The sequence below is a fragment of the Cupressus sempervirens genome, chromosome 7 (assembly GCF_028749045.1).
Source record: "Cupressus sempervirens isolate cs-2001-9-10 chromosome 7, ASM2874904v1, whole genome shotgun sequence".
Lineage (NCBI taxonomy): Eukaryota > Viridiplantae > Streptophyta > Pinopsida > Cupressales > Cupressaceae > Cupressus > Cupressus sempervirens.
In genome coordinates, this window is record NC_143124.1 from 854,813,034 (window position 1) to 854,836,318 (window position 23,285).

Below are 23,285 nucleotides of genomic sequence, written 5' to 3' on the forward strand. Positions count from 1 at the left end.
TGGCTATAAGGAAGCACAATCCATGTGCTCTCCTCTCATGCAATCTGAGCCTTCCATAAGCTTTTTCCCATCCTTGCATCTTAGCCCTCAATCCCTCAAGCCTCTTGCCTATAAATTGGATCCTTCCCCTTTGCAAAATAACACAATCCATGAAGTAAAGTTATAATGCTATTTTGAGAGCCAAATCCATACTAAAGCCATCTATCCACACCAAAAATCCACAATCATCCATTGAAGCCTTTGGAAGCATATTGAGCATACACCCTATCTTTTTAGACAAAGCTACTCAACAAGAGAGCTTCTCATTGAGAGAGCCCATTAATGGCTCATATTCTCAATTGAGAGCTCATCTTAGTCTATCTTGAAGTTTATGAATTTTGTTTAGTTTGTAGAAGCTTTATTTAAATTTGGTTTCTATTAGCATACTAACATTGCTCATATACACATACTAGAAAATTTTAGACCTCTAGGTTACAAAGCATGTGAAAGAAGAATGGCTAGAAACTTTATTTTATCAATTCTGATTTTGTAACAATCATATAGACCAAAATTTAGTAGCTCATATCTTTCGACTCGGTGATTATTTTTCCAATCACTTCAGCCAGAATGTAGAAAATTATTTTTGGAAAAAAAATTCAAAAATGAGCTCGATCCAACGGTGGAAGAAAAAGATATGCCCCCCGAAACATGACCCATTTTTACTAGCAGTAGTATTTATTTTTGTCTATCCAACAAAGCAAAGATTTTTTTTTAACATATTTAAATGTCAATTGTTAACATATAATTTAAATATGTTAAGATATATCATTATTAACTTTAAAGTTAATAAGAATATCAATTTTCAAAAGGAAAAAGATGAGAAGTCAAAGAGACAAGAGTTAGTTACAAAACATAAAAGTGACTAGAAGAAACCAAACAGTTGCTGGAGAATGTATTTATTGTAAAACCTTTTCATTTGCAAAGGGTTCATCTTTTCTACAAAAGTAGGCATTGTTGGAGTAGAGGGGACGACATTTAATTTCTGTATTTTGGTGTATGCAAGGGAGATTGATATTCAGTTTTTGTAATAGATTTGGTTGTAGATTGCAAGCAAATATAATCAGTGTTGCATTTGTTGTGTTTAAAACAATAAAGGTTTTGTTATGAATCAAAGTATTTGAGCATCACTTTTTTTTATTACTTTCAATCAGAGTATTGTTACGATCAGTTTTGAGCATTTTCTTGCATTCTTAGACAAATGGTGAATGGGTGATAGATCGGTGTACTGTCATTCATTCTTGTTGTAAAGATTAGGATGTTTAATTTTTATTTTCATTTTGCATCGCATTTGCATAATCATCATTTACATTGCATTACCAATGTCAGGGAGTCATAGGAAGTGTGAATTCTTGGGGTTGGCTAGGTGTAGAACTAAATTCATTGCCCGAGTTAGTTTTGTCTAGGGCTGGCTTGGTTTTCTTCTTTTTTTCTCAGGTTAAGAATGTACCCAGTTAGTTTAGGAATCAAACGAATTCATTGCATATCATTCATAAGCGAGCTGTACCTTTTAATTTGAAGAAAATCTATCAACTCAATGATAGATTATCCAACTCTTGGTATCAAATTATTTTTCATACGTTTAGGCATTTAAGAGTTACATTGGAAAGAACAATCTATTTACCAACAATTTTTTTGCAACTCTACTGGGGAAGTGGAAAAGAAGATTAGTTTCGAAGATTGCTTCCTTAGTTTCATTGTTATCTCTAATGTCTAGAGATTTGTGACTCAATTATTGATTCTCATAATTTTTGGTTGAGGAGTCTAATGTTTTGATTTTTAGAATTATTATTATCTCGACTTGTAGGAGATTGGTGACTCTATTATTAAAGGACCATGGCTATTAAAGTTGTGAAAGGAAGGATGTTAGGCCCTTCCTTTATTGAACTTCATCAAACTCATGATCGAGCTTTGTGTAATCTTTTTGACGGTTTTAGAGAAAGCATTACCCATGGAAGAAAAGTGAACTTGAGCCTTGAAGAAGACCATGTACTAATTCTCCATTGGAGATGTGTTTGTGCTAGGTACCACAAATTGAAAGAGCTGGAAGTGAAAGCAAAGTTATTACAGCACTGTAAAGAAAGGGTGTTCCAGTTAAGTGAAGAATTAAAGGTGGATGATGATGAAGTTTCAGAAGTTCCACCTAATAATGTTTCTTATAATTTTTTAGTCTTGAGTGAACACGACATTTAGCTAAAGAAAAAAATAGAAGATTACCTACTTGCAAAAAAATAGATGCTGAAAGTGATCCAAATCTACAATTCCTTTGGGTTGCTTTTAAAGAAAGTATTGTTGAAGGTGAAAAGAAGGGATTGAGTTTCTCCCAAGATCATCAATCTGCCCTAATGTTAAATTGAGTGATCCAAAGGTATTTTAATATCCAAGATCAAATAAAGGAAAATATGTTTAAGCAAATCTCTCTGGAGAAAAACTAGTAAATAAAAAATCTCTATCTGCAAGTTGTTTGGTTCTTGGAGAGCAAGAAATATCCCAGTTTCTGGATGCACCCACTTCGATGAACATGGAGATTCTTGGAGATGATAATAAAATGGTAAGTGAACTTGAAAAAGAAATAGAAAATTTGTTTGTACCCTCTTTTCTTCCTATTGTTGAAAGTTTCATATTTGAAGAGAATAATGAAGATCACTTTTTGCTAATATTTCTTGTGAAAGTCATCCCTTGGTTTGTGCACAAGTAGAATATGAGACTTATAAGTTTGAAGAAGACAGTAGAGAAGATGATCTTCAGTTTGCAGTGCTACAATCATTTTCTTTTGTAGAAAATGCCAAGTTGAGTATTCTTGATGAATTAAGTATTGATGAAAAGGATGAAACATGTTTTGACGAATATCATTTTAAGTTTGGAGAAGTAGTTTCAAAGACAAATTTCAAACAAATACCTTTGATGGCTAATGAAGTGGTACATCATCATAAAGAGGATGAAGAGCCTGATTGTATTTTTCTTTGACACGAAATGGAAGTTGATCAAGTCTTATTGCCCCCCCAAGGTGATCCTTCCTCTATAGTTGATTTAGGTATTGGAGTTTTGAATTTGGATAGAGAGTTTTTAGACTTGTTAGCCATTAGAAATGATGAAGTTACTCCAGGCTAGATTGACCCTATGTGTGATGAAGAATCATTCAATTTCAGCATTGATTTAAAATCTAAAAGTTCTATTAAAAATTACTGATAAATGTGTGTATGATGGAATATCATCTTCAGAACAATTTGAGTATCTTGAATCTATCAGTCTTGTTTTGACTGTTGAAATATCTATTAAAGGTGATGTTGTAGAAAGAGATGAATGTGAGTATGTTCCTACACCAAATTTAGACTCTTTATACTTTTCTTCATTACAAAAAATGGTCAATTGTGCAAGAAGTAATGTGCAAAAAGGTAGGGACAAATCAAAAGTTTATGATGAAGCATGGTTGTTTGGAAGAGATTTCTAGGTGGCATATTTTCAGTATGCCTACAGATTCACTTTTAATTATGATGAAGTTGCCAAGAGGGAATGGTTTTGGTTCAACTTGTTGGAGCACAACTTTCTTTTCTAGAAAGGATCATACTTCTCCTTTCTGGTTAATGGTCATGTATGAGTCCATTTCTCTTCTCCTTCCCTTTTTTGAGGTCTCCTCACCCGTGTTTGTAATTAGTTTTCTTTTGTAATTTTTGGTGTGCTTAGCCTATCTTTTCCCAGTTTTGTGTTTTTGGTTGTTTTTAGTTTTGTTTTTGGGCCTTGCTCCCCTTCACCCTCCCAACAAGTAGCTCTTTGGTTATCTTGTTTATGCCTAGACTCTATAGCTCAATGGATAAGGCACTTGTTTTTACCAGAGATGTTGGATTCTCTATGCACTCTATAGTACATAGTCCCCAATTAGAGCCAGCTATAGGCATACTTTCGGTACACCATTTTCAAACTTTTAAAGTTGACCTCATAAAGAGTTTCCCCAAATATTTATGGTTTTTTTCCCTAACCATATTTCTATGAAGTTTCAATGTTCTAAGGAGAAGTCATTTTTAGATTTTCCATTGGAGAAGCAAGTGTTTCATTTTCCACCAAAGGGGAAAACATAGTAGAAAACTCATTTTCTGCTACACCTTTCATAGTCATTTTTAGATTTCCCATTGGAGAAGAAAATGTCCATTTTCCACTAAAGGGAAAAGCATAGCGGAAAATGCATTTTTGGCTACGCCTTTCGCTGTCAAAATTCAGTTTTCCACATGAGGAGAGAAAAGGAAAATCTCAATCCAAAATCAAGATATATGGGGTTTAGTATCAAGATCACTTTAGAAAAGTAATTTATGAATCAATCTACATCAAAATTGTGCCCACTACATGGAGGTGGAAAATTGAAGATTAGATGTGCTTTCTGCATCAAAAATGGAATTTTCACTAAGTATCAAATCAACAATAGAGAGATGAAAAAGAGCTATTAATTGATTAAACAAAGAATGATAATATAATAATGATTTATCTTTTGAATATTTGGACATCAACATGACATTAAATATGAAGTGGAAAATTCATTTTATGCTATGCCTTTCGTAGTTAGGTTGGAGTTTTCCACGAAAGAGAGAAGACAAAAATCAAATTTTTGACCAGAATGAATTTGAGTGTTATGTAACCAGTAACACAATAACAAAGAAGAAGTATTACTTGTTAATTAATTTCAAAGTGTAGCTATTACTAGAATGTGCAAATTTAACATACAACAAAGAAGCAAAAAATTGAGAACTTGGTACACTTTTCGACCTCCATTCGAGATTTTCTACCACAAGCATTCTAGAGAATCACTCCCAAAATTCAGCAGAGAATCAACATGGTAAGCATGGAAGAACATACTGGCAAATTGTAGATATCTGGGTTACAAAGCATGTGAAAGAAGAATGGTTAGAAACTTTATTTTACCAATTTTGATTTTGTAATAGTCATTGAAAGAAGAATGGCTGGAAACTTTATTTTATCAATTTTGATTTTGATTATTTTTCTAATCGCTTTAGTCAAAATGCAGAAAATTAGGTTTGGAAAAACATATCCAAAAATGAGCTCGATCCAGTGGTGGAAGAAAAAGATATGCTCCCCGAAACATGACCCATTTTTACTGGCAGCAATATTTATTTTTCTGTCTCCCCAACAAAGGAAAGATTTTGATTTAACATATTTAAATGTCAATTGTTAAAATATAATTTAAATATGTTAAGATATATCATTACTAACTTTAAAGTTAATAAGAATATTAGTTTTTAAAAGGAAAAAGATGAGAAGTCAAAGAGACAAGAGTCGGTTATAGAACTTAAAAGTCATTGGAAGAAACCAAACAATTGCTGAAGAATGTATTTATTGTAAAACCTTTTCATTTGCAAAGGGTTTGTCTTTTCTACAAAAGTAGGCATTGTTGGAGTAGAGGGGAGGGCATTTAATTTTTGTATTTCAGTTTATGCATGGGAGATTGATATTCAATTTTTGTAATAGATTTGGCTATAGATTGCAAGAAAATATAATTAGAGTGTTGCATTTGTTGTATTTAAAACAAGAAAGGTTATGTTATAAATTTGAGTATTTGAGCATCACTTTTTCTAATTACTTTCAATCGAAGTATTGTTAAGGTCAGTTTTGAGAACTTTCTTTCATTCTTAGTCAAATGGTGAATGGGTGATAGATCAGAGTACTTCCATTCATTCTTGTTGTAAAGATTAGGATGTTTAATCTTCATTTTCATTTTGCATCGCATTTGCATAATCATCATTTACATTGCATTACCAATGTCAGGGAGTCATAGGAAGTGTGAATTCCTAGGGTTGGCTAGGTGTAGAACTAAATTCACTACCTAAGTTAGTTTCGTCTAGGGTTGGCTTGGTTTCCTTCTTTTGTTCTTAGGTTAAGAACGTACCCAGTTAGTTTAGGAATCAAACAAATTCATTGCATATAATTCACAAGGGAGTTGTACCTTTTAATTTAGAGGAAATCTATCAACTCAATGATAGATTATCCAACTATTGGTATCAAATTATTTCTCACGGGTTTGGGCATTTAAGAGTTACATTAGAAAGAACAATCTATTTACCAACAAGACTCCCACTCAACCATGAAACTTTTGTGCTGAGGATAACTAAAAGAACAACCTCGCTCTGATACCACTTGTTAGGATTAACCCAAGGAAAAAAATAACAATTACATGCAAATATAAATAATATTAGAAAATAATAAATCACATAGAAAAGAACACAAGACACCAAGATTTAATGTTGTTCACCTAATCCCTGGGCTATGTCCACCAAACAACAAGTTCGATATTATTATGATCTAGTGATTACAACCTAATTACAATCTGTAATCCCTTACATCTCAATACAACTGTGAGAACCAATTTTCGCATCACAACACTAAAATAATCCCTAACCCTAAGCCCTTTTATACAAGTATTTTTACCGCTTTAAGGTTATAATTAATAATTACATGTTGGTCCACAATCCCAATAAAATAGGGCCCAAATTTTTTTTTCTCAGGGCGATGCCTTGAGCCCCAAAGAATTTATAAAGTATGTATAGTACTTTCCTGATCAACCACCACAAACTAACAAATGAGCCAATAAGAAATAATAAATTCATGATTAAAAATTAATTTACAAATAAATCTATTTTTAACTTTTAGGAATAGATGATGTTGGTTATAAAAATTAATTGAAGACCACAACTGAAAACATTAGTTTCCTATCTTATAGATAAGGAAGATACTAATAATTGTAGCTTGGGAGCTTGAGGTAGCAAAGGAAATGTCAAAGGTAAAAAGAGTAATTTGTTCTCTTTTTGACAAAGACGTTCTATTGGGGATTGAATCTATTCTAGAGTGGGTGGTTCCAGATGTTTGTTTTAATGTTATGTAATGTTTTGAGGATGAGGAGGAAGTCACATTCTATGGCTTAGTGTCATTCTTGTGTTGGTAGGGGAAGGTTGATAAGATATATTATATAATTATAGGGTATACATGGAAAAGATTGGGGAAAATTGAAGGAAGCAATTGTTGAACATAAATTATAGAAGATGACTGCACAAAGGGTCCTCAACTTAAGGGTGCCAAGGAAGCAAGGACAAGTAGTAGAAAAAAGAGCAAATCTTTCTTTTTTTAGGGTGAATGTTGTCCTTTTTTGAAATTATGATGATGGAAGTTAAAACTAATGAAGTTTTTATGTGGAGGAATGTCATTGATGGATTATCTTTTGTTATCATATTGATGTTGTTCAAACCTATTCAAATGAATGAACGATCTTGAAGCATGATGCATTATAGGTGTGACCTAGATGAGCGATGTTATCATTGGGTTTTACATGTAATCCTAATTTTTATTTATCAATATGTAACATGTATAAATGTCTACTTAGGCATTGTAGGGCTTTAAATGTAGATTTTTGGTGGTCAGGTCTTTCTTTGCTATGTCTCCTCTTTGTAATTTGATATAGACAATCTGATTGTGAAGACATTAGTTAGGTTTTCTAAGTTTGGTCTAAGATGGATTCTGAAGATGATATAAATTTCTATAATATCATTAATAAAATGAGTGTTACCAATTAAAAAAGAAAAAATACTTATAATCTTTGAGATTCTTAATAATACCATCAACTTCCTTAAGGTTTTCTTTCAACTCAATATTAATTTTTCTTTGATTATCAATATCTCAAGTGTAATCAAGAACTTCTTCTGAATGTTGCTATTTTGCATTAGGATTCTCCTCAAGTTGTTAGACTTCTTCCAAGGCAAAGGGTTTGATACCAATTTTTGGGATTGAAGAATACCAAGGAGGGGTGATGTGAATCAATATACTATCTCTTTTATTAACTTCAAACCAATTTCAGAAATATCATATAAATCTTATAGAAAGTAAACTAAAACATGACATAAAGATAATCAAAAAACTCATAACACTACTTTTTCTTCAACGAAAACCTAGTTAAGGGAAAAACCTCAATGGGGGTGGTACCCACAAATAAACTCACCACTGCAATAAAAAGTGCCCTGTTAAAGGCATAAGTACAAAATATTGGAATGCACTTGCATTTAGGCACTCATCTAAAGCTCATTGTCCAATCACAAAATTGATCCCCTTGGTTAAGTTGATCAAATTACACAAACAAAATTAGACTTATTGTCCTTTACCAAATTGCTTTTTAATGTCAAGAATGCTTATATTGTTCCAATGATAATCTGACAATTCTTTGCATCAAATATAATCTCTAAACACATAATTCATTTACAAATCATATATGATATCCACAAAAACACATGCCCTTTGCAATCAAAACTCAATTACATATATGAACTCATAACTTAACAACATAAGATTGTTGGCTCCCAAAATCAAATGTGGGACTAAATCAATAAAATAATGCTCGCTAACCAAGGTGGTCAATTATGATATGTTGGCTCAACCAAAATATATCATTTATGAAAACTTATCTTCAATCAATCAATCATATCGACAAATATTTACCAAGTATGTTCTTTACGAAATATTATCAACTTGATCTTTAGAATTGAACATCTCCTTCATGTAATCACTTCAAGTTTTGTGATGATTGGATTACACATAATCATATGTCTATATTTATGCTTTTCAATCACATCCTCTAACTCTTATGGATATGCTCAATCCAAACTAATCTAATTGATTTCCCTAAACTATTCTTTTGGTAAATAGATAACTCATAAGTATCAAAATCTCAAGTTAAGTGTCTAAGCTACAATATCACTAAGAGTAATTGAAAAGTAGTTGCCATCAATGAAAACATATTATGCTCAACTGATCACTGTTGCCAACTCAAACTCCCTTTGACAAACTCCTTATTTTTCTCATACATTTCTACATTCTCTTTAATGTCAACATATTTAAGGAATTCAATAGGGCCATATGTGTCAAACGCCTCTTGATGAATCCTCAACAAAGGCTCACCATGTTGTCTCTAACTGCCTTAGCTAGATGATCATATCTATTAGATTACTAGTATCAAATCTACATCCATAAATACATTTGGAACTTCAATTTTCCTAAATCATATTGTCAGGCATTGGATTCATGGTTCACCAAATGGGATTGTCCATACCATAATATGAAGGAGGCCTTGCCATATAAACCATCTCTGATAGTTTTTCATCCTACCATCTTCTGGCCCTCAAATATATCATTTTTCAAGGGTTCTTATTGATCCATAAAATCATCAAATAAATTACTCTTCAAATATTTTATCTAATGTAAGTGGTGTTCATAAGTTGACATCTTTGATAAACTAGGGCTTTATTAAATAATAATTTGTAGAAAAAATACACTAGAGTTCACAACTATTTCAATAAATTCAAAATGGATTTCATCTTAACTTTAACAAAATCACACCCCAACTCAATTTCTATACTCTAAACAACCTTTTTCCCTATAATTTGCTACAATTCCCACTCAAATACCATAAAATAACACACAGATGGAACACCCTACTTATGGTTTTTTTGCTAAAAATTTTCCCCAATTTTGCACAGAGAAGCTTTACTAGATTTTAATGTAGCTTAGGAACACTTCAAGATTTTGACTAAATGTAAAATGGCCAAAAAATAGATTGAATTAGCCTTTTATTGATTGTCTACAACAACCACTTCAACATCCAATCTACCATTAATTCATACAATTGATAAAATAGATTGGAAACCTTTTGAGCTCAATTTAAATCTTAGTAGTAGACCTTGCCTAGGTTGGAAACATCCAATGATTTTGAATAGTCAATTTGACATTGACTTCCACATTTACAAATGAGCCCAAGTATCATCCAATAAGAAGCAACTACATTACTCTAGGAAGCATGAGATCACCTTAGGCCTACCTTTATTCAACCATCAACTAACTTGGTCATGTGACAAGATCTCATGATCTTGTAGAATAAAGATCATGCATGTTTGATCACATGATCATGACGTTTGTCATCTTGCTTGCAAGCTAAAGGTTTGCTCAATTGTTAGCTTGCAAGCAAGATGACAAACGTCATGATCTTCATTGATTATCACCATATGCAAAAAGATGACCACTTAAGTTGCTCAATATTCAACTTCAATGTAATTAGCAACCAATATATTAAAAACGTCATCAACATCCTTGACTTCCTTTGATGCCATCTATCCCCCACCTAGTCCTACCTTCTTAGTCATCTATTGGCCTAAGATACATGATGTCATCTCATCATCCCATGATCAATAAAGATTGAGCAATTTTTGTGGCAAGATCATGACGACAATTAATCTTTCATATTCTTATTCATCGATCAAACTGAGCTCACTTACCTTTCTATTAACATTCAAGCATCTTTTTTGTCACTTCAAAATATCACTACTCAATTTCTTCATGTGTTGAAAGATGGACATTTTAGTAGCTTGAGAATTAGCCATAAGGATCATTAGACATAATATGCGGTATGAAATAATATTGCAGACGAACCAATGTATGACAATTGACAACTCCTTACCATCCCTAATTAATTAGGTCCATGTTGTGACATCATCATGGGATCACACGCGAATCAAAACATGTGTCACATAGCTTGTCGTTGGAAATGATAAAGGGACTCCAATAACATGACCACATAACCCTTAACTTAGGTGCTTAAAACATGAAGGAGACCACAACACTAGGACATAAAGGACTTAATCAGAGAAAAATTTAAAAAGGGGTCGACACTTGATAAATAAAGTGTTAGGACATAAGCACATTGGTCCCTTTCGATAACAAGATAACCCATCCTTAAATGGAAAAAGGTAAAAGACTAATTAGAAAGACAAGATTTTTTTTTCTTGACAACAAAACAATTTTAAATCGTAAATTCCTAAACCTAATACCTAAGGAGCACAAAGACACTCCAAACCACAAAAACATACCTAAAGTCTTGTAAACCATATGAAATTTGGAAGACATGAAACTTTACCACCCCTTTTAACACCATGGCAAACATTTTCTTACAACAAATTACTAGTTTTTTGAATTCAAAACAATGCTGGGAGGAGATTATTATTAATATATATTATATATATTATATATTTGCACATAATAGAAACATAATCTGCAAACACTCGTACATCTACTAAAACGAACTTTTTAGTAGAGTAGCTTGTCCTACGAAATTTTGACTTCGTAGTTCGGCTTCTTCTCTTACTCTTTTAATTTCCAAACGCCGACATTGACATTTTTCCTATGGGAAGGCTCAAATAATCCGTTGAGAACGTTGAAGGAAAATGGTTGACCAGACCGTTTGTGAATGTATCGATAGAATCTGCATTACGTATTACGGTGAAATTCACTCTGTGGAGAAATTGTGGTCTGAACATGGAGTACGTGAAGCTTTCCAACAGCACCAAGGAGGATATTTTGCATCACCATGAAACAGGATGGGAAGAAGAGAGACTTGATAGTTATAACGGAGGAAATGAGAATAGGCTAAGAGGAGATTCAGAGGAAGATGGTGGTGCGGCCTTTGTTTTGGTCTCCAAAGGTGCTTTCCAACCACCCTTAAAATTGTATATATGCTTAGTGTTTGAGTAAACTAGGATCCATTTCCTTACCCGATGACATATAAAGGGCTCGTAGCTCAGTTGTAGGATTGAAAGAGTGTTCTATGCCGGTCCTGAGTATTAGGCGTTTCATGTAAATTCAAAAATGGTATTATTGTGGGAGTAGAAATCCTAAACACATAAAGGTGTTAACACTGAATACTTGTTGCTTGGTCCAACATCTGTAGCTCAGTGGGAGACACCCATAGTCTTTTGGAATCAAACTGCATATCTGACTAATGTAAAATTTAACAAAGGCTGGTTCTAGAAGGCAGATTCGAACCCCGGGACATGATTCTATTCAGTTTATTTCTAAACAATTTAGTATGATTTTACTCAATAAGATAGCCTCAGATAATAAAAAAATTGAGTTAGTTGTTTCTGTTGTCACAGGAACATGGTGGCATGCGGGTTTTCATTTAACGACTGCCATTGTGGGGCCTTCCATTCTTACATTGCCATATGCCTTCTCTTGCATGGGATGGACGGTGGGACTTCTCTCCCTCTCTACAGCAGGGGGGGTTAGCTTCTACTCTTATTACCTTATGTCCAGAGTACTTGACAACTGTGAGAAAAATGGCCGTCGCCACATTCGATTTCGAGAGCTGGCAAGTGATATCCTTGGTATGTAATTCTACACTGCCTTTCTTTAATTATCTCGATTTATGAATTATTACACAGTTTTCTGCTTTAGCTACCTTTAGTGTTAGCGTATTTAATCACCCATTATATAACCCTGGGAATGTTGGGGTTAAACAAGAGCTGCAATGACATTTATTGTCTTAACACAACTCTCAATTGAATTCTCTGTTCATTTAATTAGCAATTTCATTTTAAAAGTTGAATTCTTTATGAAGTTAGTCTGACGTTAATCCCATTAATAAATGAGCACAATAAAACATAGTTAGGCTTCCATAACTGGGCCGAGCCTTCAAATTTTGAGTAAATTCGTAAAATTTCTCCCCTAACCCGCAAAACCCAGTTTTACCTTGACATCACCATTAAATTGAGCTTTGAAAAATTGCGGAGAGACTGCCAACCTTCCAGATAACTTAATGTTTCTTAGGCATTGTCAATTCGAACTCATTATTTGAGGAGAGAGTACATAGTTGGTTACTTCATAGATTTTCAGACCTGGTGAAGGCAGAGGCGAGTCTTGTGAGAGTGAACATCACCGTTTAATTTTTTCCAAGCACCGAATACTTCAGAAATAGCTGCCTTGATTTTGGCACAAAACTTCCTTTGGGTGCATCTTGGAAATTGTTTTCTTCCTCATCAAGTAGAAATATATATGAAATATACTCCACTTTCCAAATCAACCTCAAAGGGTGTCTAACTTTAAAAGTCCAAGCTTCGATCCAGTTTATGACAGAGTTGTTGGAAATATTATTGGGAAACATTGTGATCTGAGGTGTTTGTGTTTGCTCAAACATTGTGCTTCAAGAGTCTGCTAGTTATATCTTTGGTCCGGGAGAAGGATATTGGTCTGAAAAGAAGTAAAGTTGTTTGCTGGACATGATAGTGTTTCTGAACCTACAGAACAGTGGCAGACAAGCACGTATTAAGTGTTATAAAACAGTGGAAAACAAGTATGTATCAGTGCTACAAAACAATGGAAGACAAGTATGTATTGAATGGCACAAAACAGTGGAAGACAGGTATGTATTTTGGAGATTGTGTGAAAGATGCTTCAGAGTTATTTTCTTAGGTTTGGAAGTCATTGGTTTTTTTTCAGATGTTAGTGGTTATGTAACGAAATTATACAATGATACAATTTCATTTGACAATTGTTCAGTTGTGTGTTTTCAGGAAGATTTTTGCTCCAGAAATCAAGGTTGAAGATATATAGATGTGATTAGAATTGTATTCAGGTATTGGTCTTTGTTCCAGTGTGTTCCCTGGTGATCCAGAAACTCTTCCTAGTGATTTGGAAACAGTGCCATCAAGTATTGTAGGTACGATTAATTGTTTTTTGATCTGGAAATGTGTTGTGACATGGCTTCTGACATGGAGTGACATGGCATGTGGATCTCACCATGACGTGTGGTGGTTCGGATACAGCTAGCAAGTGATGTGGTTCTTAGGGTAGTGTGTTACTACACATTTGAGATGGCTATGGAAGGTGTTCCAATAATTTTGGATCTAGTATTGGGCTTTGTGTAATGTGTTCATGGTCCCTTTTTCTCCTGGAGTGGGTCGTGCTTCATGTTTTTGGTCTGGGTATTACATTTAATGATTGTCTCTTATCCGGATAGGTTTGTGCTATGTGACCTATGTATTTAATGTTTATCTCTTATCTAGATGTGTCCATGTTATGTGTAATCTATGTTTTGGTCTGGATGCTTCTAGCATGGGACCTTATTGTAATTTGTTGTTAGCATGGCCGAGTTGTAACTTAATTGTAATTAGCATGAACAAACTTGTTGTAAAATCCAATAATCTATTTTGTATATAAGTACAACATGTGCTTAAATGACAAATAGGAAGAAAGTGCAGTGTGCAAATCAGTGAAGATTTATAAAACCAATTTCAAAAGAGAAGAGTTCAGTTTACATGGCTGCTGTTTTGTGATACTGGCAGAGAAGAAAAGGTAGTAACTATTTGTTACTGAGGTTGACAGTTCTGTGCAGATCAACAACATTATCAGGAGAGCTTTTTCTTATCCTTTGGGAAGAATTGTATGTACCTTGTCCCTAGGATAGTGTGTCTTGGGTGTACAAGTTTTTTACTATATTTTGCTAGTTTGGTAGTGTGCTTCTGTTTGCAAGTTCAGAGCAGTGAGCTCCTATCTTATTTAGTGTTGTATTGACAATGAGCCTCTGATTACATATCCGAAGCAATGAGCTCCTACTATCTTTGTAATTAGATTATATACAAGTAAATTATCTTACTGGGCAAGCTTTTTCCCAGTTTGGGTTTTCCACATATAAAAGTCTTTGTGTTCATTTGTTATTGTTTCAATTCATTGTCCACTTAATAAGTTGTGTGGTGGAAACTATTGATGGTTGATTTTCGGAGAGAGGGTTTTAGTTTATGTTGAGCTTCCCCTTCAACATCCAGTGTGCTCAATAATTGTTATCAGAGAAAGGTTCCTCTTGACTAAGCTTAACCGCTTGAGGCAAATCTGGGATGATGCAAAATTTACACTCTCGTTCTTTAGCTTTTGATGGCACAATATTTCCTTATTAGAATTGGGAGTTAGTGCTACATAAGAAGAGATGATGAGGTCTGTAAAAAATCAAATTTAAATCTAATGAAGACATATTCCTTGGTTATTTCCCAAGAGGCAAGGCTTATAGATTTCATAATAAAAGATTGCAAAACATTTTAGGGAGTACTAATGTAAAAGTGGATGAAGCAAAGCATGAAAAAGAGAAATTACAATTGAATGATCACCCAAGGGAATCAAGGTGAAAGGAAGAAAAAGAAGAAGATGATGATGAAAGGAAAATTAGAATGAAAAAATACAAAGGTACCATCTAAGTTTTTCTAGAAGAATTGTTTAGAAAATCTAATTCTCGGTGATAAAGATATTGGATACTGAGGAATAAGATTAGCAAGCTAAAAAATGCGAACCTTTACTTGCTATCTGAAATAGAACCTCCCAAAAACGGGCTTGTTCATGAGGGAGCCTCTTGGACACTATTTCTATTTGAGCACAATAACTCTACCATCCACATCAGAGATAGTTATTAGGAGAGGATTAATGGATTGATGCTTAAGTATGTATTGTTGCTAGATATGATTTAGATGTAAATATCATATGATAATTATGGGAAATTGACATGCTTTAAACTTGAAACATTACAAGTTTCAATCCCTAAGTAAGATTCAAACCCTAAAAGAGGAATCTTAGAGAAAATCAAGGAATGGCTGAAAAGGGTCCATTGCAATTGGTATCAGAGCATTATCGTTCCATCCAATGAGGGAAATTCATGTAAACATATAAGATAAGATAAATGTATTAATGTCCAACAAGAGACCACGGAAAGGGTCTAAGGGACTGATAACACACAATCAAGGAGGCAAACAACAATAGGATCACCAAACACTGTCTGGAAAGAATAGAACAAAAGAAAACAAAGAGAAGCGAGAGCAAGAACAAAAAGGATGAATGAATAGTTAGCCAATCAAATAAGGGCATTCACAAAGCAAGCAATATTCGAGACTGAACTTCTCTAAGTTTACGTTCAACTTAAATATCAACCACCCAGCCCCTTAATATGTGTTATTACATACTTGGATCTAAAGACCTATAGTGAATAGGGAGTTTGTGAGGGGAGAGGAGAGTAATTTTGTCATGTTGAGGCAAGAATTCCCAAAACGGGCTTCGTTCATGAGGGAGCCTCTTGTAGACTATTTCCATGCCCGAGAGTATAGTAATTCACTATAGGAACTAGTCAGTGTAGAGGAATAATCATATCACGGGGATAGATAATGACTATTAAGTACGTTATTGTTTTCTTGTTCTTTATATTGAACCATAATATTAATGTGTATGCTTCATGTGTTTCTTCATTAATCTGTATACTTTGTGTCTTCCTACATCAACATGTATGCTTTGTGTCTTCATACTTTTAAGTGTATACCTTGTGTTTTCTTCATGTCTTCATTTTCTTGTGCATAAACTTCTTATTTCCAAATATGATTATACTTTGGTCTATCAAGAATAGGGCTATATGAATCATGTTATCAAACAAGGTAGTTTTGATAAATTCAATAAGCACCATAATGAGATAAACTAAAATCATTTCTCTACAAGATAATAGAAAATGAGTGTAGTTGTCATCTTCTACTACAGTTTCTTGAGGACAAGCAAATTTGGGAGGGGCAGACTGTCACAAACCATAATTGATATATATCATAGTAACACGGGGACGCGTCCCCCCCCTTTTTGCCCGACGTCTCGGAGACTTCAACGCACCGGAGACTTGGGGACTCTGTCTCCCCGTCCCCAGCGGTGCCACTAGATTCACCACCTCCACCGAGGATGAGGGACATCCTGCTATTCACTATTTGCAAATTCAACTATTTATGTTTAATGTTCGATGTTCCAATTCAATGCAATGTTTCAAGTATTCACTCTTTTACATCTTTACATCCTATATTGCAATACATATTTTCATAACTAACATTTTTAAATACCATATGCATAGATATATACACCCCTCTTGTCCCCTGCCGCCGTCCCCCCGCCGTCCCCCTGCCGTCCCCAAATTAAGGCCCCTCTGTCCCCCCGTCCCGGAAACTTGTCCCCCCGTTTCGCCGTCCCCCCGTCCCCCAGGGTGGTGTAACTATGATATATATACATATTTATATAATCTCCAAGGCATATTATGTTCAATTATTATTAATCATGTGAGGAATAATGATAATATAATATTAATCAACAGTCTTGATCACTCAATACTACTAATCAATATTAATATTAATCAATCATTATAGTTAATATTATTATTAATCAATATTAACTAATACATAATTAATATGATTGATACTTGATCAATTTATAACCGATAAATATAATATTAATCCTTAACATTAATATTATTAACCAATATTCACAATATATATAATATTAAAGATATTGATCAATAATATTCATGTTAGTAACAATCAGATTGGTCAAATAATAAACAAGTATTAAGTTAGTCAAGGCAAAAGACCTTCGATGGTGAAAGACACCATCTGCTGGGATGACAAGTCATGGCACTTGCTGACGAAACTCTCCATGCCACCAATTAAGAGTCGCGTCCAATACACTCGTGCACAGGGAGATATATTAGGAATACTGTGATCTTGAGATGAGGGGAGAGGGGAGTCTACAGTGGTAATAGAGGAACATATATATAATAAAATAGGAGATAATAAGGGGACAAATGGATTAGTAATGGAAACTTACAATAATAGCAAAGGGATAAGAAGTCTGGATCAGCAACAGAGATCTTACAACAGGAAATGCTGAGACTCTTTCACTTACAAGGAAGCTGGAGGGAGGAGTAGGTCAGAACTAACAGTCAAAGTACCACAACAAGGATCAGCGACTCACAATGATCGATATACAGGTATATGCATAACCAAAGGAAGGGAAGGACTATATCAGCATAGAACAACATGCGACAAAAAGATTTAGAGCATATGGAAGTCATAGGAGAAAGTGAATAAAATGAAACCATTGCAGTCAACACTTAGATAACAATAGGAAAGGAGAAATAACAAGCTATGGTGGAGATAGTGTCAGCAAGGAAATTGCTAAATCGAAGAAAAACTGTTATAAAACTTTGGAGTCCGTCGTTAGCCATTAAAATACAAAATGCTATATTACTGCTTATAATTGGGGGTTTAACCAGCCAGTACGTGTGGCAAGAGTAAATGGAGTAGAATAAGACAACCATTTTATAAGGTACAAATACATCTACCAAGTTTTTGACAAAATATATAGCTTTAATATGTGAATGGGAATGGATGAGAATTAATTGGCCATATACAAGATAAGATTTGCAACAATAAATAAATTATGGAACACACTTAATATGGTATGCAATAAACTCATATTAAAAAGTGAATTAGAAATGAGTCAAATGTTATGGTAAATAAGTAATTAATATTTACGTACATATAATCAAGTATGAAGTGAAATATATATATATATATTTGAACTATAAATTGGTTTATATAATTGGATCTTATAATTAAGAAGATTCAATATATTTGGGATATACGAATTATAATATATTAAGGCATGCACATATCCGAATCAAATGCCTACTATATTATATACGTTTATGTATATTAATAAGAACGGTACTAGTACTATGCATTAACTATTAATATAATTGTAATATATGATTTTACTAAGTCAATTCTTTAATCACTCCTTGTCACAACCAAGTGGATAGGGAGTTTGTGAAGAGAAGAATAATCCGGTCACAGTGAGTAGAAGATTCCCAAAATGGGCTTGTTCATGAGGGAGCCTCTTGGAGATTGTTTCTACGTGAGCACAATAACTCTACCATCCACATTGGGGTTAGTGATTAGAAGAGGATTAATATATTCAGTAAGTATGTATTGTCGCTAGATATGATTTAGAGGCAAATGTCATATGATAATTATGGGAAACTGACATTCTTTAAACTTGAAACATTACAATTTTCAATCCCTAAGTAAGATTCAAACCGTAAAAGGGGAAATTTAGAGAAAACAAAGAGCTGGCCGAAAAGGGTCCATTACAAAGTACTTTACAAAAGCTAGTGAAGACAAGCATTGTATTGATGCAATAGAGGAACAGTTGAATCGAATTGAAAAGACCGAGACATGGAAACTCATTCCAAGACCAAAATATAGAAGGTGATGGTTATCAAGTGGGTTTTTAGGAATAAACTGAATGAATATGGTCTATGATAAGAAACAAGCCATGGTTTTTTTGTAAGGGGTATGCCCAAGTTGAAGATATTGATTTCAACTAAGTTGCCGGTTCGGATTTTGGTACGGATGCGGGTTCGAAATTCAACCAAATTTTTTTGGGGATGGGTTCGGATGCGTTTTGGTTTCATTCTTACAAAAAACATATATTTTTAAAAAATATTTGTGTTTGTATATATATGCAACAACAAATAAGTCCATACATCACTAAGCTAATAGTAAAGCAACTTAGCAAAATACACCACCATATCTATGTTTCCATTCAATAGGATATTAATTACATCATTTAGCCATAAATACAACATGGTACACTTGCTTGGTCACATGTGTGGAACATATTTCCATATCAAGGGGACAATTTGAGAATGAAAGGAATTTTGAAAAGATAAATGCAGTTATTTTAGTTTTTATTTTCTATTGGTTAGAGGATTTCTAACCAATAGGATATTAATTGCATCATTTAGCCATAAATACAACATGGTGCACTTGCTTGGTCACATGTGTGGAACATATTTCCATATCAAGGGGATAATTTGAGAATGAAAGGAATTGTGAAAAGATAAATGCAGTTATTTTAGTTTTTATTTTCTATTGGTTAGAGGATTTCTAACCAATAGGATATTAATTGCATCATTTAGCCATAAATACAACATGGTGCACTTTCTTGGTCACATGCATGGAACATATTTCCATATCAAGGGGACAATTTGAGAATAAAAGGAATCGTGAAAAGATAAATGCACTTATTTGAGTTTTTAGTTTCTATTGGTTAGAGGATTTCTAACCAGGCTAGATCAAAAGTTGAGATTAAAATTTTAAGCCCTAGATTCAAAGATATCATATCTTTTTGAAAGAAATTCCTCTATAATTGTCAATTTGGATATCACCTATTGTCAATTTGGATTTCCTCTATATAAGCAAGTGTTCATTTTCATTCACATATGCATAAATGACATATTAACCATCTTTTTTGGTCTTTTTAGTGGCCACTTTAGGGTTTGGAGGATCGAGAAGACCAAATTAGGCAAAAAAAACACTTGAAAACTGTCTAATAAAAATGTTTTGAGACCAAATTCAGCCGAGGTTCAGCCATTGGGCAGAAAATTCTTTAAAATTTGCTGCAAATTCTGCCCAGGTTCCTTTGACAGAATTTGCAGCACATTCAGAGTTCTGCAAGAGAATTTGGGGAGAATTTGACAAGGACCAAATTTTGTACAGAATTGAACCAGACTTTGACAGTTATTGGAGAGAATTTGGTAACTTAGGATTTCAAAGAAAATTTTACTTCTATTGCAAGACTAGAAGCTATTCACATGTTTTTGGTATTTGTGTGTTTCAAAAATTTAAAAGTCTAGCAAATGGATGTTAAGCTTATCATTTTCATTGGCATTTTGGAGAAAGAGGTATACATTGAAGTTTTGAATAGCTAAAATGATTACTAATATAAGAAAATAAGGATTATGTGTGCAATTGAAGAAAGCATTCTATGGACTAAAGCAAGCCTCTAAAGCTTGCTACTCAAGACTTGACAAATATCTACAACAAGAAGGATTCAAAAAAGAAACTGTTACTAAGCCTAAAATTGCACATTTTGCCTGGTGTATTCTTTTCCAGGGCTTGCCTTTGGGCCCCCGGCTGCGGCACTTGGGTGTTCCTGACCTCCGTTGCCCTTTCTGTGGTCAATTTGAGACTTTTTTGCACATTTTTTGGTTCTGTAGATGGGCTCAGTGAGACTTTTTTGCACATTTTTTGGTTCTGTTAGATGGGCTCAGTGTTCCTGATCTCTTTCACCCCTTCTGCTTAGAACCTTTCTCTTGGCATATGGTTGTTCTAGGTGACAATACTCAGATACCCTTCAAGTACTCCCAGACATGGCATGCTAAAAGATTGGAGATCTTATTTACCATTTGGAAAGATCACAATGCAGTTATTTATGCTAACAACACACTTGACATTAATGTTGCTATGTATTCTAAAGCATGTATTTATAACAATGTCATGTTGCAAATTCAAGTACAAACAAATAAAGTGGCTCTGGAAGTGGCTCACCTACAAGAGCTTTTGGCTTATTGGGAAAATGCCCCTTGTATGGTAGCTCGTGTTCCGTCGGATTTGGCCTCCGACGATCATACTCCTTGCGGTCATCGTTGAGGATGTAGCAGTTCTGCTCGCTGCTCTCACATGCCTTGCTCTCAGTTGCACCGCTCTCCCAGTGGTGGTGCTTTTGGTTGGCACCTTTCTTCTGGAGGATCTGGTGGTCGCACCACTATGCCTCGCCTCCTCGGAGGTCTGGCTCAGGGTGGTCCCTGGCTCCTCCTGCTGCTCTTGCTACTGGTTGGCCCTTTGCGCACTCAAACCCCAAGTGGATGTTTCCCCAGATGGACTTAGCCATTTCTCCTCCCAGGCCTGAGGGAGAGAAAGATGAAGATAATGTTGCTGCTGCTGTTGATGGATGGGCTCCCCCTAAGTTGTCTACTCACCCCACCCTCGGGTGGGGCTCTAATGATAAGGATCCTCCTCCTTTGGCTAGCATTGCGCTGGTAACTTGAGGATTTTTTATGTTTTCTGAATTTTTTTTTGATGAATAGTTGATACGGCCTTTGGCCGTATGAACTTGTGGGGTGATCTTGTTTCCCACGGCCCCTTTTTTTGTGAATATGTAACTTTATTGTTTTTTTTTCAATATAAGGAAGGGACTATTCATCAAAAAAAAGAAAAGAAACTATTGATAGTAATCTATATATCAAAATTGGAGGTGAAAAGTAATTGATTTTTGTGGTTTAAGGAAATGACATCATTTTTGTATGCAGTCGTAACAAAATGTGCAAAGAATTTGCAGAGGATGTGCAAGAGGATCTTGAGATATTTATGCTTGCTCAATAGGTGTAACTTTCCTTACAAATCTATTATATGTTCGACAACTTACATTTTCTATGCATATTTTCAGTAGCCATAACGATTGATTTGGTGGCCAATCGAGCCCCTTTTTTTTCAAATTTAAGTACTCAAAGATATTTATTTTTAGTGTCCCCTTATTAGTATCACCCTAGTTTTTGCCTTAGAATCACAATTTCATTACAATAAGAATTGTAGGATGGTTAGAGATACAACTTTACCAATAAAAATGCTTTTTAACAAGATAAGCTTGATTTTGTCGTGCAATCACCAAATAAGGAACAAGTGTGTGCGTATATAATCAAATTATATTGTTAGCATAATATAATGTGCCTAAGTTACACATTCTTATATGGCTGTCATAGTTATACTGCCTTGGGGGATGGGGGGACAACAGAATGGAGGTACAAGTTTCCCGGATGGGGGAACAAAGGGGCCTTAACTTGGGGATGTTAGGGGGACGGTAGCAAGGGATAGGAGGGGTTGTATATACTATACATATGGTACTTTAATTGCTAGTTATGAAAAGATGTATTGCAATATAAGATATAAAGATGTAAAAGAATAAATACTTGGACATTGCATTGTATTGGAACATCGTACATTGAACATAAATAGTCGAATCAGGAAATAGTCAACACTAGGAGGTCCCCCCATCCTCAGCAGAAGTGGCGGAATTTGGTGGTGCCATTGGGGATAGGGGAACGGAGTCCCCAAGTCCCCAGTGAATCCCCGTCTCTGAGACATGGGGCAAAAAGGGGTGGGAGGCATCCCCGTGTTACTATGATGGCTATATATTGCAAAGTAATGAATATGTTTTATACCATGTAAATACATATTGCAATTTAAATATACAGAGCCTGATCAAATCGATAGCTTGTTGATGCAATCAGTATATTTAGCATGTAATCAATGTAATGCATAATAGAAATAACATGTTATTAGTATAATTAATGAAACATTTATTTCTGAAAATAGTTATATATTCCAATATATTTAGTTTTATTTTAACAACACAAAAAAATATATGACAAAAAATTCATATATATATCAAATGACATTTGTTATCTGACTGTGCTTCAGATTTTATTGTTTTTCCTTTCTTTTTTTGATTCGATCCATTATTTTGTTTTGACTTCTTCCTTACTGGGTATACCCTCTGCCAATGATTTTGTGACTGAGGCTGCCCCAGAGGATGACTATATTTTAATGTAATGTAGTTGTTAACTGCATTAGACATCAGATGCTGATTGGATTATAAGGTGCTGACAACATTCAAGTTTGATGCTTTTTCCTTCCATGCTGTGATTCTAATTTCTCCTTTAATCCTTGAATCTGCTTAAAGCACTGCCATTG

The 23,285-nt window shown here is 34.3% G+C and overlaps 1 protein-coding gene across 2 annotated transcripts in view; it reads left to right on the forward strand.

The window, feature by feature from the left end:
• Window positions 1–11,175: 11,175 nt before the first annotated feature.
• The window catches only part of LOC149550134 (putative GABA transporter 2), a 92,525-nt gene continuing 80,415 nt past the window's right edge, over window positions 11,176–23,285 (forward strand). For both annotated transcript variants that reach the window (XM_089793256.1, XM_089793257.1), the window contains exons 1-2: window positions 11,176–11,554; window positions 12,006–12,236. In XM_089793256.1, the coding sequence (XP_089649382.1) occupies window positions 11,389–11,554; window positions 12,006–12,236 (397 nt within the window). In that variant the 5' untranslated portion in view covers window positions 11,176–11,388. The remainder of the gene's footprint in view (window positions 11,555–12,005; window positions 12,237–23,285) is intronic.